The 20,864-nt window shown below is 37.1% G+C and overlaps 1 protein-coding gene across 1 annotated transcript; it reads right to left on the minus strand.

Annotated features, from left to right (window-relative positions):
* Positions 1–1,351: 1,351 nt before the first annotated feature.
* LOC132547896 (uncharacterized) lies at positions 1,352–20,825 on the minus strand. Its single transcript, XM_060211703.1, has 2 exons — positions 19,931–20,825; positions 1,352–1,428 (listed from the first exon to the last, which is right to left on the minus strand). The coding sequence occupies exons 1-2, from the start codon at positions 20,823–20,825 to the stop codon at positions 1,352–1,354; spliced, it is 972 nt and encodes a 323-aa protein (XP_060067686.1).
* Positions 20,826–20,864: the final 39 nt, after the last annotated feature.

Below are 20,864 nucleotides of genomic sequence, written 5' to 3' on the forward strand. Positions count from 1 at the left end.
TATCTTCTGATGTGACTGTTTGAATTTGCAAATATTGCTAGGGCTGTTGTTGTTGTTGTCGTTGTTGCTATGGTTTCTGCTTTGCTTGTTGTTGCTGCTGATTCAGTTGTTGTTGGTGTTGTTGTTTTAAAATATATAATTCACAACCAATATCTCCGAACCGTTGGGTTTGGTTTCGTCTGATATTATATTTTTTCATGGCTGATTTGATAAAAACACAAGCATGCGTATCAATTTTCAATGTGATTTTCCCTCAGGAAAAATGCGATTTATATGACATTCTAATGTAGAAAACAAATCCAGTTTCTATCATGATAGCAGTCAGCCAGACATGTAGATTTTTCATTTCGCAAGTTCTACATTTCTCATTCTCTGTAGAGATTACTTCATGCCATTTCGTCTATTATGTCATGTTACAGGAAACGACAAATCAATAATCAATGACTATCCCCTTCGTATTGCAGTATGAGTGAAGAGAGGGAGAAAGTGGGAGGTTTACGGTCCCGTCGCCTTTAAAGACGGAAAAACGTTGAAATAAGACTATCATTCTACTGTATTCGGTTCCTCTTTCTCCGTTTGTCTGCAGTATATTCTTCCGTATTTTTGTTTTTTGTTTTTGTTTTTGTTTTTTTTTTTTTTTTTGTTTTTTTTATTTTAGCAGTTTGTTGGTGCCTCTTAAAATATATTTGGTATTACTTGGATTATAGAAAAATAACCAGACAAAATTCTGATATTGTCTTAATTTGTCCTTGTGGTTTTGATATAATAATGTGATAAGTGTTTCTATATATAACCAGTTACAGTCCCCTTATGAAGTAATATGAGGCTACCACTAGGGTGACGCCAAATCTCTCCTATCTAATTTGATAACATTCAACAGCTGCCGTTATTCAGGTTGACATTTTCTCGGGTTGCATTTATGAAAATTACACCAAAAATAGGCAGCCATTTTACGTGTTAACTTGTATCAGTGTCACGTGCTTCTCTACCTAATTTTATATATAAAGGACAAGTTTACATCATTGTAAAAGTCTGGGTAGTGAAGTACGTAAAAAAGCTCACATGTTTGTTTCCGGGTCATATTAATTTATGTAGATGTGAAGATTCATCATCATCATCATCATCATCATCATCATCATCATCATCATCATCATCATCATCGTCGTCGTCGTCGTCGTCGTCGTCATGGCACCAACACATCATCGTCATCATCATCATCATCATCATCATCATCATCATCATCATCATCATCATCATCATCATTATGACACCAACACATCATCATCGTCGTTGTCGTCGTCGTTTAAGTTGTGTAATAACTTTGAAAATCCTTCATGGCCGTACTCGCTACTCAGGCCATTTTCTCCAGTCGCTCTCGTTCTTCAAGTTGAGAGATTGATGCAGAGTCCAAACCCTCCCCTCCCCACCCTAAAACATAAAAAGAAAAAAGAAAAAGAAAAATGTGAATCATGTCGGCCACGGTTTCGGAAGATATTCCTGTTTTTTGTATGTATATGTCTGTCAATGAGACTTTCATTAATTATTTGCATACGGTTTTATAGGAAATGAATTTAATACCTTAGTCAACGTTTGATCTTCATCAGTATATATTTTAAACTTCTCCTAGGTCATCTCGTTAACGAGATTTCATGAAAAATATATGAAAAACTTGTCGCTTCGACAATGCAGGACCATGGTCGTGCCGTGGTGAATATTCTTTCCTGCGCTGCAGAACTGACGATGTGTGAGATCGTCATACAATGTGTCTTTCAAATGTGTTGTGTTCCTGTAATTTAGATGCAACTTCCATTAGTAAGAGAAATCTTTGTGAAATCGCTCAGCCCTTTTAGCGAGTGATAATTGCGGCCACGTACTAACACAGGTTGTCAAAAATTTAACCGAGAAACTACTGAACCATGATATATGTACTTGAAACTGTTGTTCAGTGGAACGTATGTCACTCAATAAGCATATCCAGCATCGATCCATAGCATTCGATGATGTAGTCTTTTTATTAGTATGAAAAACGTCTAAAATCGACATTTTCCCCAAAATGGTGGTCGACCGGCCCGCCGACCTGGATTGCCCTTGGTTGCTTCAAGCTTTATTTAAGTCCGGGATTCTATATGGTTCATTACACCTTAAATAACATATCATTCCCTGATATTCCTTTTATTGAAATTAGAATCGATTTTGCTGTTTTAGCTACACTGGGTTCCGTAGGTCTGCCATAATTGATACAGTAATTTTATCGGCTCTGCGATTAAATCGAACAATGGGAGGTAACTCTCATTAAAGGAAGCGTTCGCGTAGAAAGGATTATTACTCACGTGTGATAAATAAATAATTTTTATTGTCAGACTAGAAGGTGGTCTCTTGCCACGTCTGGCGCCACATTGTTCGCTAGAACACAATCAAATGTATAAACCACTATAATCACAGAAAAATATATGATAAAACTCTATATAACACTGTCGTTTACACGAAGTTTATTAGAACTGTGAATGTCGATCGCAGAATCAAAGGTGAAATTACAAACGGTATAAATTTCTGCAGCCAAAAATTCAGATGTTTTATTCTAGTTTATAATTTTATCGTTTGAGATCTTGTTCTTTATTCTTTTAAAATACTGATCGATATAGACGGTATCATTTAGATTCAAAATACGACCCATTCAAAAGAAACATATCTGTGATAGATTGCAATGAATTAATTTCTATTTGTTGTACTAAACCAAAACACAGGACACGAAGGCTTGTTGTACAACGTATGTCAAGCTTAAATAAACATTATTGCGTTTCGAAAGTGTGATATTGTAGAAATAAGACTGCAACAATTCTGATCGGTGTTTCTTATCTTGAAGGGTATATCAGCAAATGTATTTTTGAATTAGTTTTGAAGAAGAAAATCATATGTAAAGTTTAAAGATATTTTGTTTTTATTACACTTACTAGGCTTGGAAAATTTTGTACATGTTTTACATCTCTTTCTTTGTTTTGTTTTTGTTGTAAATTTCATGGTCATACTGATGTTATGTTTTATTGCATTGTTTTACAAAAAATGTAAAAATATCACACTAAACTACACATTTCTAAAGCAAGTCGATAGTGATTGACCCGGTTATCTCCCTTTGCTATAATGGAGTCCTTTGATCTTCAGTGACAGAACTCTTTTTTATATCCGACACACACACATCCCACAGACACGTTTGTATTCTCTGATTGTCGACAAGTAGAGATAATAAATGGACGTCGTCGCGTTTTATTACGTCTGTGAAAATATTTCAAAGGAAAATCACAGTTATTGTCCTAGAGTGTGAAGCATGGTGTTATTTACGTTTGAAAGGATGTCCACGTCTCAGGGACGCTTGACAAAAGAATATAAATGGCATAAATATTTGGTGATCCTAAATAATTGGATATATATTTACATATAGCCATAATAGATGATTTTTATACTATATAGATTTTTATGAGAACAGAAAATTTAAGATAATTAATCGATGTTGCGTCAGTAGCGAAAAATCGAAAGTCGCAGCATGCATAAAATTTCTCTTGTTATTTTTCACATTTACGCATCAGAAATAAAAGACGTTTTACGTTACATGGTAGTAAACAAATCACGTGATTTACATCCGGGGTTGTAGAGTGGTTATCTGTACTTCGAATTGTAGCTTAACATGTAATACCCAGAGGTCATTAACCCAATAATGCGCTGATATATAAAGTTACAGTTTAATATATAAGGCTTAGATAACAGATGTTTCAGATTTGTGTTCACGGGTAAAACCCGACAGAAAGCTTCTACCAGATTCTAACATGACATGGACAAGTTTTTTTCTATCACAAATGATTATCACATTTATTGTAGTAGACCACATACTGTCAGATCGTATTGGCAACAAGCGATTCTCAGACCTGGATTAATGTTAAGATAGTGGTTCATAACATGCATCAATATTCTACCAAATCAGCACGGGTGTGAAACTCATGTACACCGATGTTACACAAAACGTGTAGCTTGCATAACTCGAAACTAGCATTGGGTACAGATTCATGTTTTTATTACAAACATCGGAGATATATGATGCTGACAGAGTTAATACCAGCTGTGTATTATTGATATTAAGCGTGTCGTTTCCAGACGTCATTGATACCGGGCAGTTTTCATGGTTTTGCGTGCTTAAAATTTATAGAACCTCTCCCTAGCTGTAGGCTATGACAGAGAAGTCTTCACCCGCGGTCGTCCTTACATGACCAATGTTGTTGGTAGGACGTTAAATGATGTAATGCCAAATTCAAACTGTAGAAAATGATCTTGATTTTTTGACAGGGGACGTTGCAAAGCTATAGGAAAGATACCATTAACCTATGGTTAAAATGGGAGATTCCATTTCGCTAGATATAGCAATGACGTCACGTTATCGAATGTCAAGTCTCAAGATATATCAGAAAATACCAAACCGATAAGAAGGCAAAAATGACCAAGATGAGAAATCTCAACCGCCGAGGAACACTCGATATTCCTGTGTTTGTCAACACACTAGCGATCTGCCTCTATCTATAATTCTATTGGGATATGTTACAAACCTGTATCAACGACAATGTATTACTTATCTATCGACTGACGCTGGTGTCATGGAAAATATCTCCAAACTACGATACGTAACCAGCTTGATTGTGACATATTTAAACATATGTGTTCTCATTTGTTACATAAAGAACGCAGGAAAGAAATCAACATGCACACACTGCACCGGAAGTGCGTTTTCTGGTGGTTTTTAACCTCGTATCCAATTTCGGAGTCTGTTTCCTCTTCCATGTCACCAGAACGGCCATTGACTAATAGCATTTAGATTTTTTGATGGATATTTCTCATTTTTTTCAATTCAAAAATAACAAACAGCGGAAATTGTATTATATAGGTGAACATCAGCTTGATAATGAATTGTCGGCGACAATTAAAACAATAGCGAATAAGTTAAAGGTGAAATAAAATGATTAAAAGTAGAGCAATTTAATGGCAGAAGCATTCATTGTTTAAATACCGATAATGTAATATCATTAAAAAAATCATCTTTTTATTCACGGTTCTATAAACACAAACGAGAGGCCGAAAGTAGTCCAACGTTACTTCTAATGGTACCAGGCAGGAGGTGCTCACGTGCCACGTAGTGAAGTGGTCGACAGCCATTACGCTATCGATTTCCTGTCATGCGCGGTAATGGCTTACGAAGGTGCTGTCGAACGATTTTCCGTGCACTAATTGTGAAGCTATATATAGCACTATGAATGAAGCAGAATTTGAAGGATCCGTCTGTTTGTGAGGTCCTAGGTAGAGAGGTCTTATTATGTAACAGAAATCTATAAACTCTACACAACCAAGTCTGTCGGTACTACCCAAGCAACGTGTAACGGGCTTATGGAAGCCGCTTGGGACTAAAAAAAATCCACAATCTTTTGTTTCTCGAGATGTATCTGAGAGTGTGGCAACTAAGGGATAAAGTTACGTGACTACTTAAAAGTACGGAGACCAATATAATACAGCATTTCGTTTTGTGGCTGCCTATTGTTTATCGCTTTCGTTGAAACATTAAAATCTTGCTTTGGTTTTTTATCATCCCGCCTCGTGCGCTAACTATATGTATATAAAGTACATATATGCATTAAGATATTATATAACTGAAACAAACACGTCATTAATATGCTATATGGTATCTCACATTGCAACGGAGATCTACAGATAGGAGCAAACTAAATTTGGTGGTCTACTGCGCTGAAATGCAAATGTAAAATTACTCCATTTCACAAGTTAGTGCACAGACAGTGACTTCAGTGCTTTACATTGTGCGATGGAGTTTCATTTACTGGAATTAACTAGCTTGTGCACTGGAGTTAGCTAGCCTGTTCACTCACTGAAGTTAACTAGCCTGTTCACTTAACGGACTTCACTAGCTTGCGCACTGGAGTTAACTAGCTTGTTTACTAATGTTCACCAACTTGTTCACTAACTGGCGTTCACTAGCTCGTTCACTCACTAAAGTTTTCTAACTTGTTTACTCACTGATGTTCACTAGCTCGTTCATTCAATGAAGATCAAAAGCTTGTTCACTCAATTAAGTTCACCAGCTTCTTCACTCACTGAAGTTCACTAGTTCGTTCACTCACTGAAGTTCACTAACTTGTTCACTCACCGAAGTTCACTAGTTCCTTCACTCACTGAAGTTCATCAGCTTGTTCTCTCACTGAAGTTCACTAGCTTGTTCAATCACTGAAGTTCACTACCTTGTTCACACACTGAAGTTCACTAGATCGTTCACTCACTGAAGTTCACTAGTTCGTTCATTCACTGAAGTTTACTAACTTGTTCACTCAATGAAGTTCACTAGTTCGTTCATTCACTGAAGTTCACTAACTTGTTCACTCACTAAACTTCACTAGCTTGTTCACTCACTGAAGTTCACTAACTTGTTCACTCACTGCAGTTCACTAGATCGTTCACTCATTGAAGTTCACCAGCTTGTGCACTAGAAGTTGACTAACTTTCGTAATAGAATTCCCTACCTTGTACCCTCATTAGAGCTCACTAGCAAATATTTCAAAATAAGTGTATCTGTTTGTAAGGACATCTTTATTCTATCTTACAGGTCTGTATTGAGGCACCTTTTCTAGATGCGGTTTTGACCATTCTCTGTACTCCAGGAATTACGATCACTTTCGCTCTCTGCACCCCTGAAACATGTCATGGCAAACTGGAAGGCACAAGCGAAGTAATTTGATTTGTTTTAAGACCAACCGCAGGCTTATACGCTCCTCCAACTTCAAAGCCATTACAATGTATCGTTATACGACCACGAGTTTTGTTTTATATACATCAAAGGATTAAGCTAGTCTTTTCGTGTTGTCCACAAGATGTCGCATACAGAACCTTCAATTTTGCCACATGTTTCCAGGGGTGCAGAGAGCGAAGGTGATTGTAACTCTTGGATTATCGAGGATGAATGTTCAACTGTTAAGACATTCACATAACTGTACACGTAGTATATGATGTATCATAGCAACGGGAACCTTCCAATGGAAAACAGTACCATGAATGTGTATTGTGTTGATGGTGATTAGCTACCAATTCTGCTGTTCATTTGTGAACATATCGGGCTTATTAAGACCATGATTACCAAGAAAATTCATTTAAAACTTGTATACATCATATATATATATATACCAATTACCAGTTTGTCTTATAATAAAGTCTCTGGTTATGAGAAATTTAAACCTTTTTACTTGATGTTTGTTTTGCTATTTAACCTATATGGACTATGCCGAAGTCTACGGATCAAACACAAAATTGATTCGTGATGTCGAGTCTCTGATATTTGTTGTAATGTCTGCTGGACCATGGTCAAGTTAAGTCTTTACAAGGAAGTAAAACGTGATTTTTTTGCTGCCAAGTCTGGGCTGCGAAAAAGAAATTACCCGAAATCGGTTTCTACAACCATACTCACAGTTCACTGTAAACAAATGATTTTACTTAATTTTTTCTTTAATCTCAATAAACGTGAAACAAAGTGCACATGAATGCACGTGAATACAAAAGTAAATTTATTTCGAACAGATAAGTTTTCTTATTTTTTTTCTCGGGGCGCACTGAAATCAGTGTCCGCTGTGATAAACCAGCTGAAAAACCGGAACCGGAAATATACATGGTTGTATAACAATACACGACAGTAGTTGACCTAAAAATATATAATGATGGCCAATTACTCTTAATTATATATATATATGTTTGTGTGATATCATAATCCTGACATATGGCGCCCAGTAATTTTCATGAGTGAAACTGGTTTGTAGTAGAAATCGATAAATTCAAATATGCTGTTTTTGTTTCAGTTGCGAAAGTGCATTTCGCCAAAACCGATGATGGCTTCCTGTCCACATTAGTAATAATAAGATATGTCATTTGTTTATGGTTAAGCCAGTGTCCTCCGATACCAGTGCTGCTGGGGTTCGCCAGCAAACAAAGCTTTAACAAAATCAACAGAGATTCCAGGGTAAATTTTTGCCAAAATATTTTTGTGGCCTAATAGGATTTTGTCTCCAGTTTTTTTTCTACTTGTGATCCTACACTACTTATTAAAACTGTAGAATTAGGCGAATAATCAGGACCAGAAGTTGTAATTGTACTTTGAGAATGTAGAAATGATTAGCTCATCTTTGCTTTCCGGCTATAATTCTAGGAGAAAATATTACACCTGTACTTTAGTCATAATCGATTTTAAAAAACAAGCATTTCGTTATTGAATTCCGAGTCGTTTCTGCACTGTTACAGCTATTTTCTGTTTTAATTAACATCGAAAACGTGTACCATGATTTCTCACCAACTCTATCACTATAAGACGTAAGTAGGATTTGTAAGGCTCGGTATCGAAATTATCAAATGCAATATGACCGAATTTTAAAGGTATACCTTTACTATGATAGTTATGTAATGTAGAACAATAACCAGTAACGACCGTATTTTACCTAGACTTGCGCATGTTCCTGCAAGTAGTGATTTGTGGTCGACATGTAAACGCAAAGTTCACAAATTCCGAAGTAAAACCAACTTACAGGGATTGAGGGCTGCTGTCGTCATTTTTTTTATATTGACAATTTAATTTAAAACAAAATCGAATCAAATTTGTTTCCAAGAAATTTATTTCTCACAATAGCACAGTTATAGATGGAATCGAATAATTTTTCCAGTGCTGCAAAAGCACCCCAACACACACACACCTTAATGTCTTGTACCACACCCGTAGATAACAGTGACAGTGCCTTAAACTGACGCCCTCCACCCAACACACACACCTAAATGTCTTGTACCGCACCCGTAGATAACAGTGACAGTGCCTTAAACTGACGCCCTCCACCCCAACACACCCCTAAATATCTTGTACCGCACCCGTAGATAACAGTGACAGTGCCTTAAACCGACGCCCTCCAACCCAATACACACCACTAAATGTCTGGTATCGCACCCGTAGATAACAGTGACAGTGCCTTAAACTGACGCCCTCCACCCCAACACACCCCTAAATATCTTGTACCGCATCCGTAGATAACAGTGACAGTGCCTTAAACCGACGCCCTCCAACCCAATACACACCACTAAATGTCTGGTACCGCACCTGTAGATAACAGTGACAGTGCCTTAAACTGACGCCCTCCACCCGAACACACACACAAATGTCTTGAACCGCACCCGTAGATAACAGTGATATGCTTTAAACCGACGCCCTCCACCCAACACACACACACCTAAATGTGTTGTACTACACCCGTAGATAACAGTAACAGTGATTTAGGCTACATCGGAAATGAATATTCTTTAAAAGACGAAATTAAATGAGGGGAGGGTGCGATAACGCGATAAGGTTTACGCGCTATCAATAAAAACACGCCAAACCTAAAAACTTAAACATGGCAATCATTCTTGTGTTACCTTGATTATCGAGTCACGAAGCAGGCATCGACCTTTAAATTACAATATTGATGTTCTCTATTTACTAACGCTCTTACTTTAACGTTATTGACCTTAATCAATAATACATTTTCATTTCTGCTAGCACGTGATTGCACATAATGCAATTTCGATTTAAGCAACTACCACGAAGGGTTCGTAATTTGTGTTTGAATGTTCAATTGAGAGGGTCCAATTTTCAAACTGATGTATTCATTTTTGTGAACAGCGTTATAACAATAATCTGTATACGTTCAGGATGTATCAATGCTAATATCCATGTACCTGATACATGATCTAGCCACCTCACCGTGGTTACACAGCCCTATCTACAAAGCACTGGAGAAGGTCTGAGCATTGTACAACCATACCACTTTCTGTGTTCACTACTGAAATTTTACAGCACCTTCTGCTTAATAAATTGAAGTAGGATTATTTGACAGCAAAGTTATTTCAAATGACGCTTTATAAACGTCATAAAAAGTTTCTGAAAAATTCTAAAAAAAACCACCTCTCAATAGATATAAGTCCGATTTTATATTAAGTCAATGCCAAGCGAACTCATTCCAGAAAAGTTTCCGAGTGAAACTGACGAGGGAATTGACGAAAGCACTTGACGATGGAACTTTAAACTTGATGATTTCGGTTTGATTGAACCTTTCGCAATCGAAGCAAATCCTCTTCCGCTCTTTGAAAGATAATGTTCCTAAGTTTACAGAGCAATCATTCAAGATGGCAATACATGCATCTACAAATTTTAGTCAGAAACCTTCATATCCAGGCCTTGTCTAGTTATGTATTCATAAAACACAAACTTTATTTATTTAACAACACTTGTGAAACAAGTTATTTTAACTTATACTAGCGCGTGAGGGGGAAATCAGGTCGCACAGGTAACCACCTGCCTTTTCACGTCCGTTTCGAAACTCCTGACGGCTAGGTGAAAAGCAATGCGTTACCAATGTGCCATCCAACCACTTTACAACATACGAATAAACAAACTGAATATATTTAAACAAAGCCGAAATGTTCATACGTGGAGAGAGATCTCTACTAAGCATGTGTCTTCCTGTACTTGGTATGTTTGTGACAGAGACTTTGAGGAATGTCGACAGGTGTTCGAATCCCGATTAAAAAATAAGACTTAAATTCCTGAGTTACAGTTGTATTACATGAAGTTATGATAGGGCTGTTGGGAATATGGTAACTACTTTTGAACACGTTAAATTAGAAATATGGTAAATGACATTAGGGAACCACCTGCCTTATGTTACTGGAGGGAGAAGTTGGATTGGTGTCTTTATTCGAGAACATGGGTTATTATGAGAACAATCTAGGACAGAATAGACCATAAAGAAAGGTATAAGCCTATTATTTGTACGTTGTATTAAATAGCAAGGACACAATATATACAAAACTGATAGCGAGTGGAATCGACTTCTGACTTTAAAACAAGTAGTTTCCGAGAAAAAAATGCAAGCTTTAAATCAAGGTCAAGTTCTGCGGGTCTTTTATGGAATTAGGACTACTAATCACATAATAGGAGCGATTTATATCCGTCAGCGCTCACTCTAACTTCAATCATTAGTAGACAGCCGGCGCTGCAAAGTGCCAAATACGGCAACTGTATGTAGTTCGACCGGTGCGTTCGATTAGAGGGCTTTATATCCTGTTTGATGAAATATGCGTCATTAAGGAGCGAGAACTGCACAACGAAGTCCAGAGGTCGCAAGTACAAAGAGGACATATTAGATATTATTACTTGAAGTGGTGTTTTTTTATCATAAATGCCTCTTAAATGTGATACTGCCTTTCATAGTTGATTACTATGAGTTGCTTCCCTTGTTCAGTTCAAAGCCCGAACGCACCAGTCTGTCTACGCGACACGGTCATGTATTTTTAATCTGTGTCACGAAGGTGTTTAATGGCAGCGCTTTATTGTTTTTCAAAAACCTGCACGAAAGCAACGTTGTAAATAATAACTAACCTTGTTTTTTTTATACAGTTAGAAAATGGAATATAAGAAAGATGTTTTGATTCCAGAGGAAATTCACCTGCTATGGTGTATTAATTTTTAATTTTTATTTACAACAATTTCTAAAAGTGGTTGAAATAAAAATCATTGAATAATGTTTTGCAGATCTTCAATAATGCTGCCGTAATGAGTTACAATAAGACAAACTTTTAATCATTCGCCTTAACATCGATCGTAATATGTAACATGCACCTCCATCTCTGAATTATTCCTTTTCAATGAAAGACTTATTTTTTGCACACATATTGTTCAGTAGACGGAAATTCACGAATTCGGTCATCGCTTATTGAAATTGTTAACACTAAAACATATCTTTTTTTAAAATCCATCATTTGGTAGTATCAGAGACGTATATAACACGTCTCTGGTAGTATACACTGTTTGAGACTAAGCAGACATTTTCCATTCTTCCAGTCACACATACCAGTACCGTTCAGCTGCTCGGCATACCAGTATGATTGGAGTGGAGTGCGTTGAAATCCTGATTCAAATACCACATTTTAAATATACGATAAAATTAAAACAAGATCTAAAAAAATCAAAGCAGTTATGACGTGACTCTAGCAATTGTTCACGTGACTGGAGTGATCTCCCCTGTTTACAGCATTACATCATAACACCCTCCGGGGATGAGATCTAAACTTCGGGTAAATATCTCTGATATGGGTCGGCATGACATTAGCATTGATCGTGAAAGGACTATCAAATTATACTGTCAATCTTGCTGTCTGTAAAATATTGCCGTTGGCTGGTTGCTATGGTAACATGCAACTCTTATGCAATTGATCATATCGCTAACCCATCATTCATCTTATAACTGCGAGGCGATCTACAAATAGATTGGTGACGTAATCAATCAAAATAATTAAAACTGTAATGGCATTCTCTAATTATTTTTCAAAGGCAAAATAATATTACCAGGTCATGTATTAATCAAAAGGTAGGTATGGATAATTGTGTATATTGAACAATAGTCGTCGCCATTGTATCATTAAATTTACCAGCTCAAGGCGGCATTGTAATGCTGTTTGTTATAGCAACTCACTCAGCAAGATGTTAAGAACAGCCCCGCCTTCTTCACTTTTCCCACTGAAATGTATTTTATTAATGTCATTCAACGTACATTGACTCAGTGCAAAACAAATGTCGAACAATTCGCTGTTGGAATATACATTCGAGTCTTGGTGGCTGTAAAAGTCATGAGATTGCGTAACCAATAACACAAGATGTCTTATCTGCAAGCTTTTCGTCGACGTCGATTGGATCGTAATTAGTTTTAGCGCCACCGTTTCGTATTTATGTATTATACCTATCACCTATACACAGACGGCGATAAAACATGTTTTACAACAGAGGCTGTGTTTTTATTGTCGATCAATAATGTAACTCCGGAAATGACGTCAAGGTTCCGTTAAAGCGGATACTGCATATCGATATGGTATGGGAAGTTTTGCTAGAGCAGTACAGACGATCCGGGGAGCACGCCTTTAAGTGGTTAGACCTTTAATCGTCCCACTAATTAAAATGGCAGAGATTTGAATTTTAACACCGGATTGACTGCACTGAATTGTTTTTTTAGCTTTGTTCCAAAATTATATTGTATTTGGCGTATATTGTAGTGTACCTACATTGCTGTTTCATCACTGCACTGAAGAGCATTAGATTGGACTCCAGCATGAGGTCCGTTAACCTGCCTCAAAATGATCTTAGATTTTAACTAAGAGGCAAACCAAATCAATATATATTTACACAAGGAAATATTTTCTTAAAGGGGTACATGTATCAAGGTCATAACTAAAGAAGGACGAAATTCAATATGAAACAAATGCTAACGATACATGATAGACTTTTGTGTTTTATCGACTCTTTTTTATCAACACTTGGACTTATCAGCTGGAATAGGCACTTGACATGACGCGATGATCCGGTTTTAAAAGTGTCAACTATTTCAACGTTTTCCCGTTGTTTTACTTGTCTTGAGTATAACTAAGGGAGTTTTGGGTAAACATTAACTAAATTTTGCATGAATCATACCATACATCGCAGCACTGTGTTGAGCCCGTATCAGCCATACCGATTCCATGGTCATTGTTACTGTCAAGAATTAAAAAAAAAAGGCTTTGTCAATCGCATTTATCCCATAGATGTGAATCTTATATACCATCTCATTGTGGACTCTTGTTGGTAATACAACATCGTTGTTGAGGAAAGTAACAACTTTCAATGAACGAAACATTCGTCAGAAAAAACCGATTCTTTTGGTGTATTTTTAGGATTGTGAACCGTTACACTCTTAAATTCTCAGTTGATCTATTCCCAACAAAACTGACCAAAAGCGACCGATTTTTGCTCAACCAAAATGTTTCGCACTCGAACAGTCGGTACTGTAAAACACGCCTGAATAATTCATAGCGATTGTCAGTCAAGCTGTAAAAAGGCGTGAACCTATATAGATTTCAAGACCTCATAGCAAAACACTTACGCCTCCAATTATGACTGTAAGGAATTCCCAGGTAGCTCTATTATCTGTTTTCATTGCCATTCCACCAGGTAGTTTCGCAAAGGTCCTGTCTCTCCTATCCGTTACAATCTAGAAAACAGTGAATATGCAAATCACTGGACATTGATGTTACAGTCTACAATTATTGAAGTAAAGTTTGACCGGAAGTAGGACGTCATCAAAATAAAACGTGTTTTTTTTTTTGGTCATTTTTTGTGAGACTTTTGTCGTTTTTTTTTATATACTTTGTTATCTGACGTTTGAAGCTAAAGTACAGCACTAAATACGGCGTTTTGTAGAATTCTTGCTAGTGGGTTAACTTTTGGGATAGTGTAGTTGACCACGAATGTATCTTCAGAATCTTTATACGTTAAAGAGTATCATAAACATTTTCATATAGACAGAACATTTACTGGGGGTGGGATTCGTGTTTACTTTAATGATAAGTTAAAAGTCATGAGTCTTTACGAACTTATATACAGGGGTGATGACGTCATATGGTCACCCGGTTAATCATTTACTTTATGTACTATTTATAGACCCAAAAATTCTATCCAGCCTTTTTGGAATAATCTACAATTATATTTTGAAACTTGGCCTTGAATGTCACTGGTGATCTCAATGTTGATTTGTCAACTATATCTTCTAGGCACGTGTTATCCTTAAATACGTATGGACTTTATCTAATAAACGACCCAACACGCATTGGTTCTATTAGATCCATTCTTCTGGATCCCATCTTAATAACTGATCCTTTAATTTGTGACGAAAGAAATGTCTTTAGTACAGATAATTAAATTAGTAATATACACCAACAGTCTAATTATCGACATATCTCTTTGTTATCCTCACTTGGTATGGGAAAACTCGCTTTTTTATCAACACCGGTCATGTTTTATGCAAAATCATTCCACATTTTACTAATTAGTATCATGATAGATGTTTAGCCCTAGAAGAAAGGAAATATGCTTGTTTAGTGTTCTATGACATTGTTAAAACTTTTGACCGTGTTTGGCACAAAGGGCTTATCACTAAATTAAAGTATTACAAAGTATCTAATGAGCTGTTAAGGTGGTTCATAAGCTACTTGTCAGATAGGCAGCGAAAATGTTTTATTTCAAATTCTGTTTCTCGTACTGGTCTTATAAAAGCAGGTGTGCTTCAGGGTTCTGTATTAGAGCCAGTTTTATTCCTCGTTTATATCAATGATAAGAAATGCAAGGTGATGAAAGCTAACAGCAGGAATGAAGAGAAGTTGAAGGTGCGAGGGAATGAAGTAGAAGAGGCAGAGAGCTAATGTGACAAAGGACGGTGGAGGAGCAGCGGACCTGAAAAAGGGAATAGCCTTGGCAAGTGGACAGTTCAAATGGCTACCGAACATCTGGCAAGCTGGTAACATCAACAGAATGGTCAAAGTCTCCCTTTTTAAGAGCCTCATAATATCGGTGTTGCTCTTGGGTGTGAGACTTGGAAATTGACCAAGGGAGAGGAAGGAAAACTAGATATCTTTCAAAAGAAGTGTCTGAGAAGGATCTTCAGAATTCGATGGGAGCAGCACATCTCGAATAAGACAGTTCTGGAAATGGCAGGGACAGTGAAGATAACCCAGGAAGTGAGAAGAAGGAGATGGAGCTGGATTGGACACGTCCTGAGGAAGAATCAACGAGATGACTGTGCTGTGGCCCTCGGATGGACACCAGAGGGGAAAAGGAAAAGAGGCCGCCCATAAAACAACTTGGCGAAGAATGGTGGAGGTGGAGCGGAATGGCGCTGGCTGGAGTACCTGGAACTCTGCACGCCGTGCCGCCGAAGATCGAAAACAGTGGAGAAGGGATGTCCAAGCCTTGTGTGCCTACTGGCACAGAGAGAATTAAGGTAAGGTTATATCAATGATAAATTTATACGATTATATTATGTTAATACGATACCTCTCTTCTTCGCACGTCATGTAGAAAATACCTTTAACACAGATCTTGATTCATAACGTAATAGGGCAAACACTTGGATAGTTGATTTCAATGCTAGCAAAACTAGTGTTTTATTTGTTACTAACGCTGTAAATCTTGATGGAAATTTTAAATTAAATTCAATTAAATAAAGAAGTGACAGTCATAGACATTGGGAGTAGTTATCAAGGCAGAAGATAAATGGAAAGATCACATAGTATCTATCCATACATCTGTCATAAAGAAAATAAATGTTCTTGGAGTCTTAAGCATACGTTGAAAAGAGAAACTCTATTGATAATATATATGTCTTTTATCTCGCCGATGTTTGATTACTGCAGTGAATCATGGGACGGATGTACAGTTCCTGAAAGTGAAAGTTTAGAAAAATGCCAACATGAGGCAGCTTGCATCATCACCGGTCTGCCATCCTATGCTCCTAACAACTCTCTTTATTTCTAAACAAGATTAGACAGACTATTTGAGAGAAGAATAGGAAATAAACTTCAATTACTGTTTAAAATAACAAAACAAAACAAAACGGTCTTACTCTAGATTTTCTTAATAGAATTCCTCCTAACACAATTATCTTAACTTAATAAATGTTAACGATTTCATCTTACCAAATTTTAGACTTTCCTCTACTAATTCATCCTTTCTTCCTTCTATTCTTCGTTGTAGAAATAATAACGATGTTGCAGTTAGATCGTCAACAACTCATAGCAAATTTTAAAACTCCATCTCACGAAAAAAATATATATCTTTTCCAGTTATTTTGGATGGTAAACACAAACTTCACATTATTCATACAAGGTATAACTGTAGTTCACTTCATTCTGATCTATTTAGAGAGAACATTGTTGATAATCCTGTCTGTGGCTGCGGATTTCCTAGTGAAAATGCCTATCATTTCTTCTTCGATTGTCCTTATTTTGGACACCACAGGTTAGTTGTATTAAGGTTTGAAATTAGCCTAGATTGTCTGTTATCAGGTATCTCCCTGAATTGACAAAACAAAGCAGTCTTGATGTTTTGTATAGATTTATAAAGACCAGCGGAAGAATAATTCAGAGAAAATCATATTATGTGTACGTTTGTGAAATTGTTTGTTTGCTATCTCTGTCTGTCTGTCTGTCTGTCTGTCTGTCTGTCTGTCTGTCTCTTTCTCTCGCTCTCTCTGTGTCTCTGTCTCTCTCTGTCTCTCTCTGTCTCCTCTTCCTCTCTTTGTCATCTCTCTCAAGTTCACTAATCTCTCTCAATATTTATGTATAGTTTAAATATGTATCAGGAGTAAGGGTGTACTGACTTTGCCTAATTCTATTGTCTTTTTCTTGGCAATTAAATAGGTTTAAACTAATGTTGACGTCCTTAAAAGAGTGGACAATTTCAAATTTTCTTTATTGCTAAGGTATTTCTCTTGAGTATAACCCCGAACGTCTTAATTAGGTTTCAAGAAAATTTGGCATGAATTATCGCCACAAGTCAGATTTTAAATACGTAAATCCAGCCTCGGAGGATATCTTTCTTTGATTTTTAGAACCAAACATTAATTGTTTCAGCTGTTCTTGATACTGGAAAATGGCTATCTTGATTAAAATCGCAAAAAAGTAAAGCAAACAATTTAAAAATAAGTTATATTGACAAGGTTCAAGGCAGGATAAATGCCATTTCTCAAACGTTTCATTTTTTGGTCGTTATGCAACTTGGATTTCGTTATATCTAATTAAGTGTGATATCGAACGCTTCCAAACCAACTAGTCCCGTAAGCAATCGTGTCAGCCTTTTTATCCATCTTATTTAATTCATTGGCTACGTAAAATTACATTTTTATCAATATGTTTTTCATTCTATGACTCAATTGAGAAGCGGCAAAATTACAAGCACGCATGCGCTTTCTTTTTACTGCTGTGTGATGTATCTAAGGTAAACAACACCTTTGAAAGTTATGATTCTCATTTCCTATCCATGTGAAATGAAAATTCCAAAACATGTGATTTTACCATATTTGGAACTTTATATTTGTTACCTAGTAACAAAGGAACCATGGATGATTACTTAAAAATGTTACATAATGACATTAAATTGTATCAGAGTCAACTAGTTGTGCATGTGAGTGGCTGGAGTTTTAGCTGTTAACACATTGTATATAATTAATTGGCTATCCCATTGTCAGCTTGTAGTGATGAAGGGAAATAAATGAACCTCGTGCAAATGAAGTGAAATATATAAACTGTAATGGAAGTAGACATTCATTGGAAAAAACGTTCTCCCGAAAAAAAAACCCATAAAAATGCCAATAATAAGAATAAAAGTGAAACTGTCCTGTTACAACGGCATATGAATAGTTTACTTTTTAAAATAACTTTCTAAATTATGACAATATCACCACACCAAATGTAAGGTTTTGGAAAGCTTGATTACCAGACCTCTTTATGGAATAAATACAAAACGACAGCAACGATTTATCTGTAATGAAGATTGCATGAAGTGCACGACACAAACGTGTTCTACAATTTCGCGAATTGTCAATTCGACTGAATGGAGGCAGAGAGAATGACAGACTTATCACTGACGAGTCCTTTTAGGTCGGAGCAACCCAAGGATACAGCGTAATGCCAGTATTAGAGTTTCATAAGGGTAGGGGAGGCTACTCGAATAGAACGTGATTTCTAAAATTTACACAGGTTGGGGTTGTTAACCATGTTGGAATTATGCCTCTTCTGTAAAAACCAGATGACAAGATAGACATATTTTTTTAGGAGAAAACAACTCATCGATTTGAAATCACCATCTTGCATCAAATCCAATAGTAAAACCAGTTGCAGTATTCAAAATAACAAAAGATTTATAAGGTAAATTTTAGTATTCTCCCAGCTTTGGATTTTGAAAGGTTATCTATTTTCCTACAATAGCTCGTATCACTGTCGACGTCAGCTACATTGTGGTCTAGAAGATGTCTGATTAATTTAACGTCTTCAGAAGAACATGTCCGCGGTCCTGATGTATATCTATAGAGAATGACCCAGTGGGCGTAAATCTTAGAAAACTATGGAAATCGATATCAATGCAAATATTGAGTATAGACGGTTTGGCGTTGAAAACATTGCTTGCAATAATTGGATACAAAGCATCAACATGAGGAATGGGTGGGTGGGGGTGGGGGGGGAACTCTGTATTTCGGGTTTCTTGACCGTTCCTATCATTTGGCAATCGACCTTATTTTAAAAAAAAATACTCTACAATCTTCGTGTTGATTTTGTGCGAGTACACCGAGGCAAATTCATTTAGACGCTTGACATATAGGCCAATGTCAAACACGTTTTGTTATTTTGTTAAGTGTGAAAATATATCATATTTGTTAAGTTGTCTACTTATAAAAAATATATATTTTGAGCCTGATTCTACTTCTCCGTGAATACGGGAAAGACCCCCATTTCCGAAATCAAATAACATTGACAGTTTGTGATAATCAGCTTGATAGACATTAAATCAAGGCATTCTGACTTCCTATCCGCTCTGATGTAAGCTATATAAAATATTGCCTGAGTCTGACCAAAACACACAAATCGCAAAAATTTCCTGTTTTCATAAAGAGAGTAAGTCGTATTATCGACCGAGACCAAGACAAAACATAAAATCGCGGATACACAGTCAAAACCCTCCGTACTAACAGATAGATAGTCAGAACCCTACGGCCTAACGGATAGATAGTGAAAACCCTCCGGACTAACGGATATATAGTTAGAGCCCTCCGGACTAACGGATAGATAGTTAGAACCCTCCGGACTAACGGATAAATAGTTAGAACCCTCCGGACTAACAGATAGATAGTTAGAGCCATCCGGACTATCGGATAGATAGTTAGAGCCCTCCGGACTAGATAGTTAGAACCCTCCGGACTAACGCCTAGATAGTTAGAACCCTCCGGACTAACGGATAGATAGTCATTACTCTCCGGACTAACGGATAGATAGTTAGAACCCTCCGGACTAACGGATAGATAGTTAGAACCCTCCGGACTAACGGATAGATAGTTAGAACCCTCCAGACTAATGGATAGATAGTTAGAGCCATCCGGACTATCGGATAGATAGTTAGAACCCTCCGGACTAACGCCTAGATAGTTAGAACCCTCCAGACTAACGGATAGATATTCATTACTCTCCGGACTAACGGATAGATAGTTAGAACCCTCCGGACTAACGGATAGATAGTCATTACTCTCCGGACTAACGGATAGATAGTCAGAATCCTCCGGACTAACAAATAGATAGGCAGAACCCTCCGGACTAACGGTTCGATAGTTTGATCCATCCGGACTAACGGATAGATAGTTAGAACCATCCGGACTAACGGATAGATAGTTAGAACCATCCGGACTAACGGATAGATAGTTAGAGCCCTCCGGACTAACGGATAGATAGTCAGAATCCTCCGGACTAACAGATAGATAGTTAGAGCCATCCGGACTATCGGATAGATAGTTAGAACCCTCCGGACTAACGCCTAGATAGTTAGAACCCTCCGGACTAACGGATAGATAGTCATTACTCTCCGGACTAACGGATAGATAGTTAGAACCCTCCGGACTAACGGATAGATAGTAAGAACCCTCCGGACTAACGGATAGATAGTTAGAACCCTCCAGACTAATGGATAGATAGTTAGACCCCCGGACTAATGGATAGATAGTCAGAATCCTCCGGGATAGATAGTCAGAACCCTCCGGACTAACGGATAGATAGTTTGATCCATCCGGACTAACGGATAGATAGTTAGAACCATCCGGACTAACGGATAGATAGTTAGAACCATCCGGACTAACGGATAGAAAGTTATAATCCATCGGAAGAGGCAAAAATCTTATAATATGTACAAGCAACAC

The sequence above is a fragment of the Ylistrum balloti genome, unplaced genomic scaffold (genome assembly GCF_031769215.1).
Source record: "Ylistrum balloti isolate Yb309-2 unplaced genomic scaffold, AGI_CSIRO_Ybal_v1 Utg369614, whole genome shotgun sequence".
Taxonomy (NCBI): domain Eukaryota; kingdom Metazoa; phylum Mollusca; class Bivalvia; order Pectinida; family Pectinidae; genus Ylistrum; species Ylistrum balloti.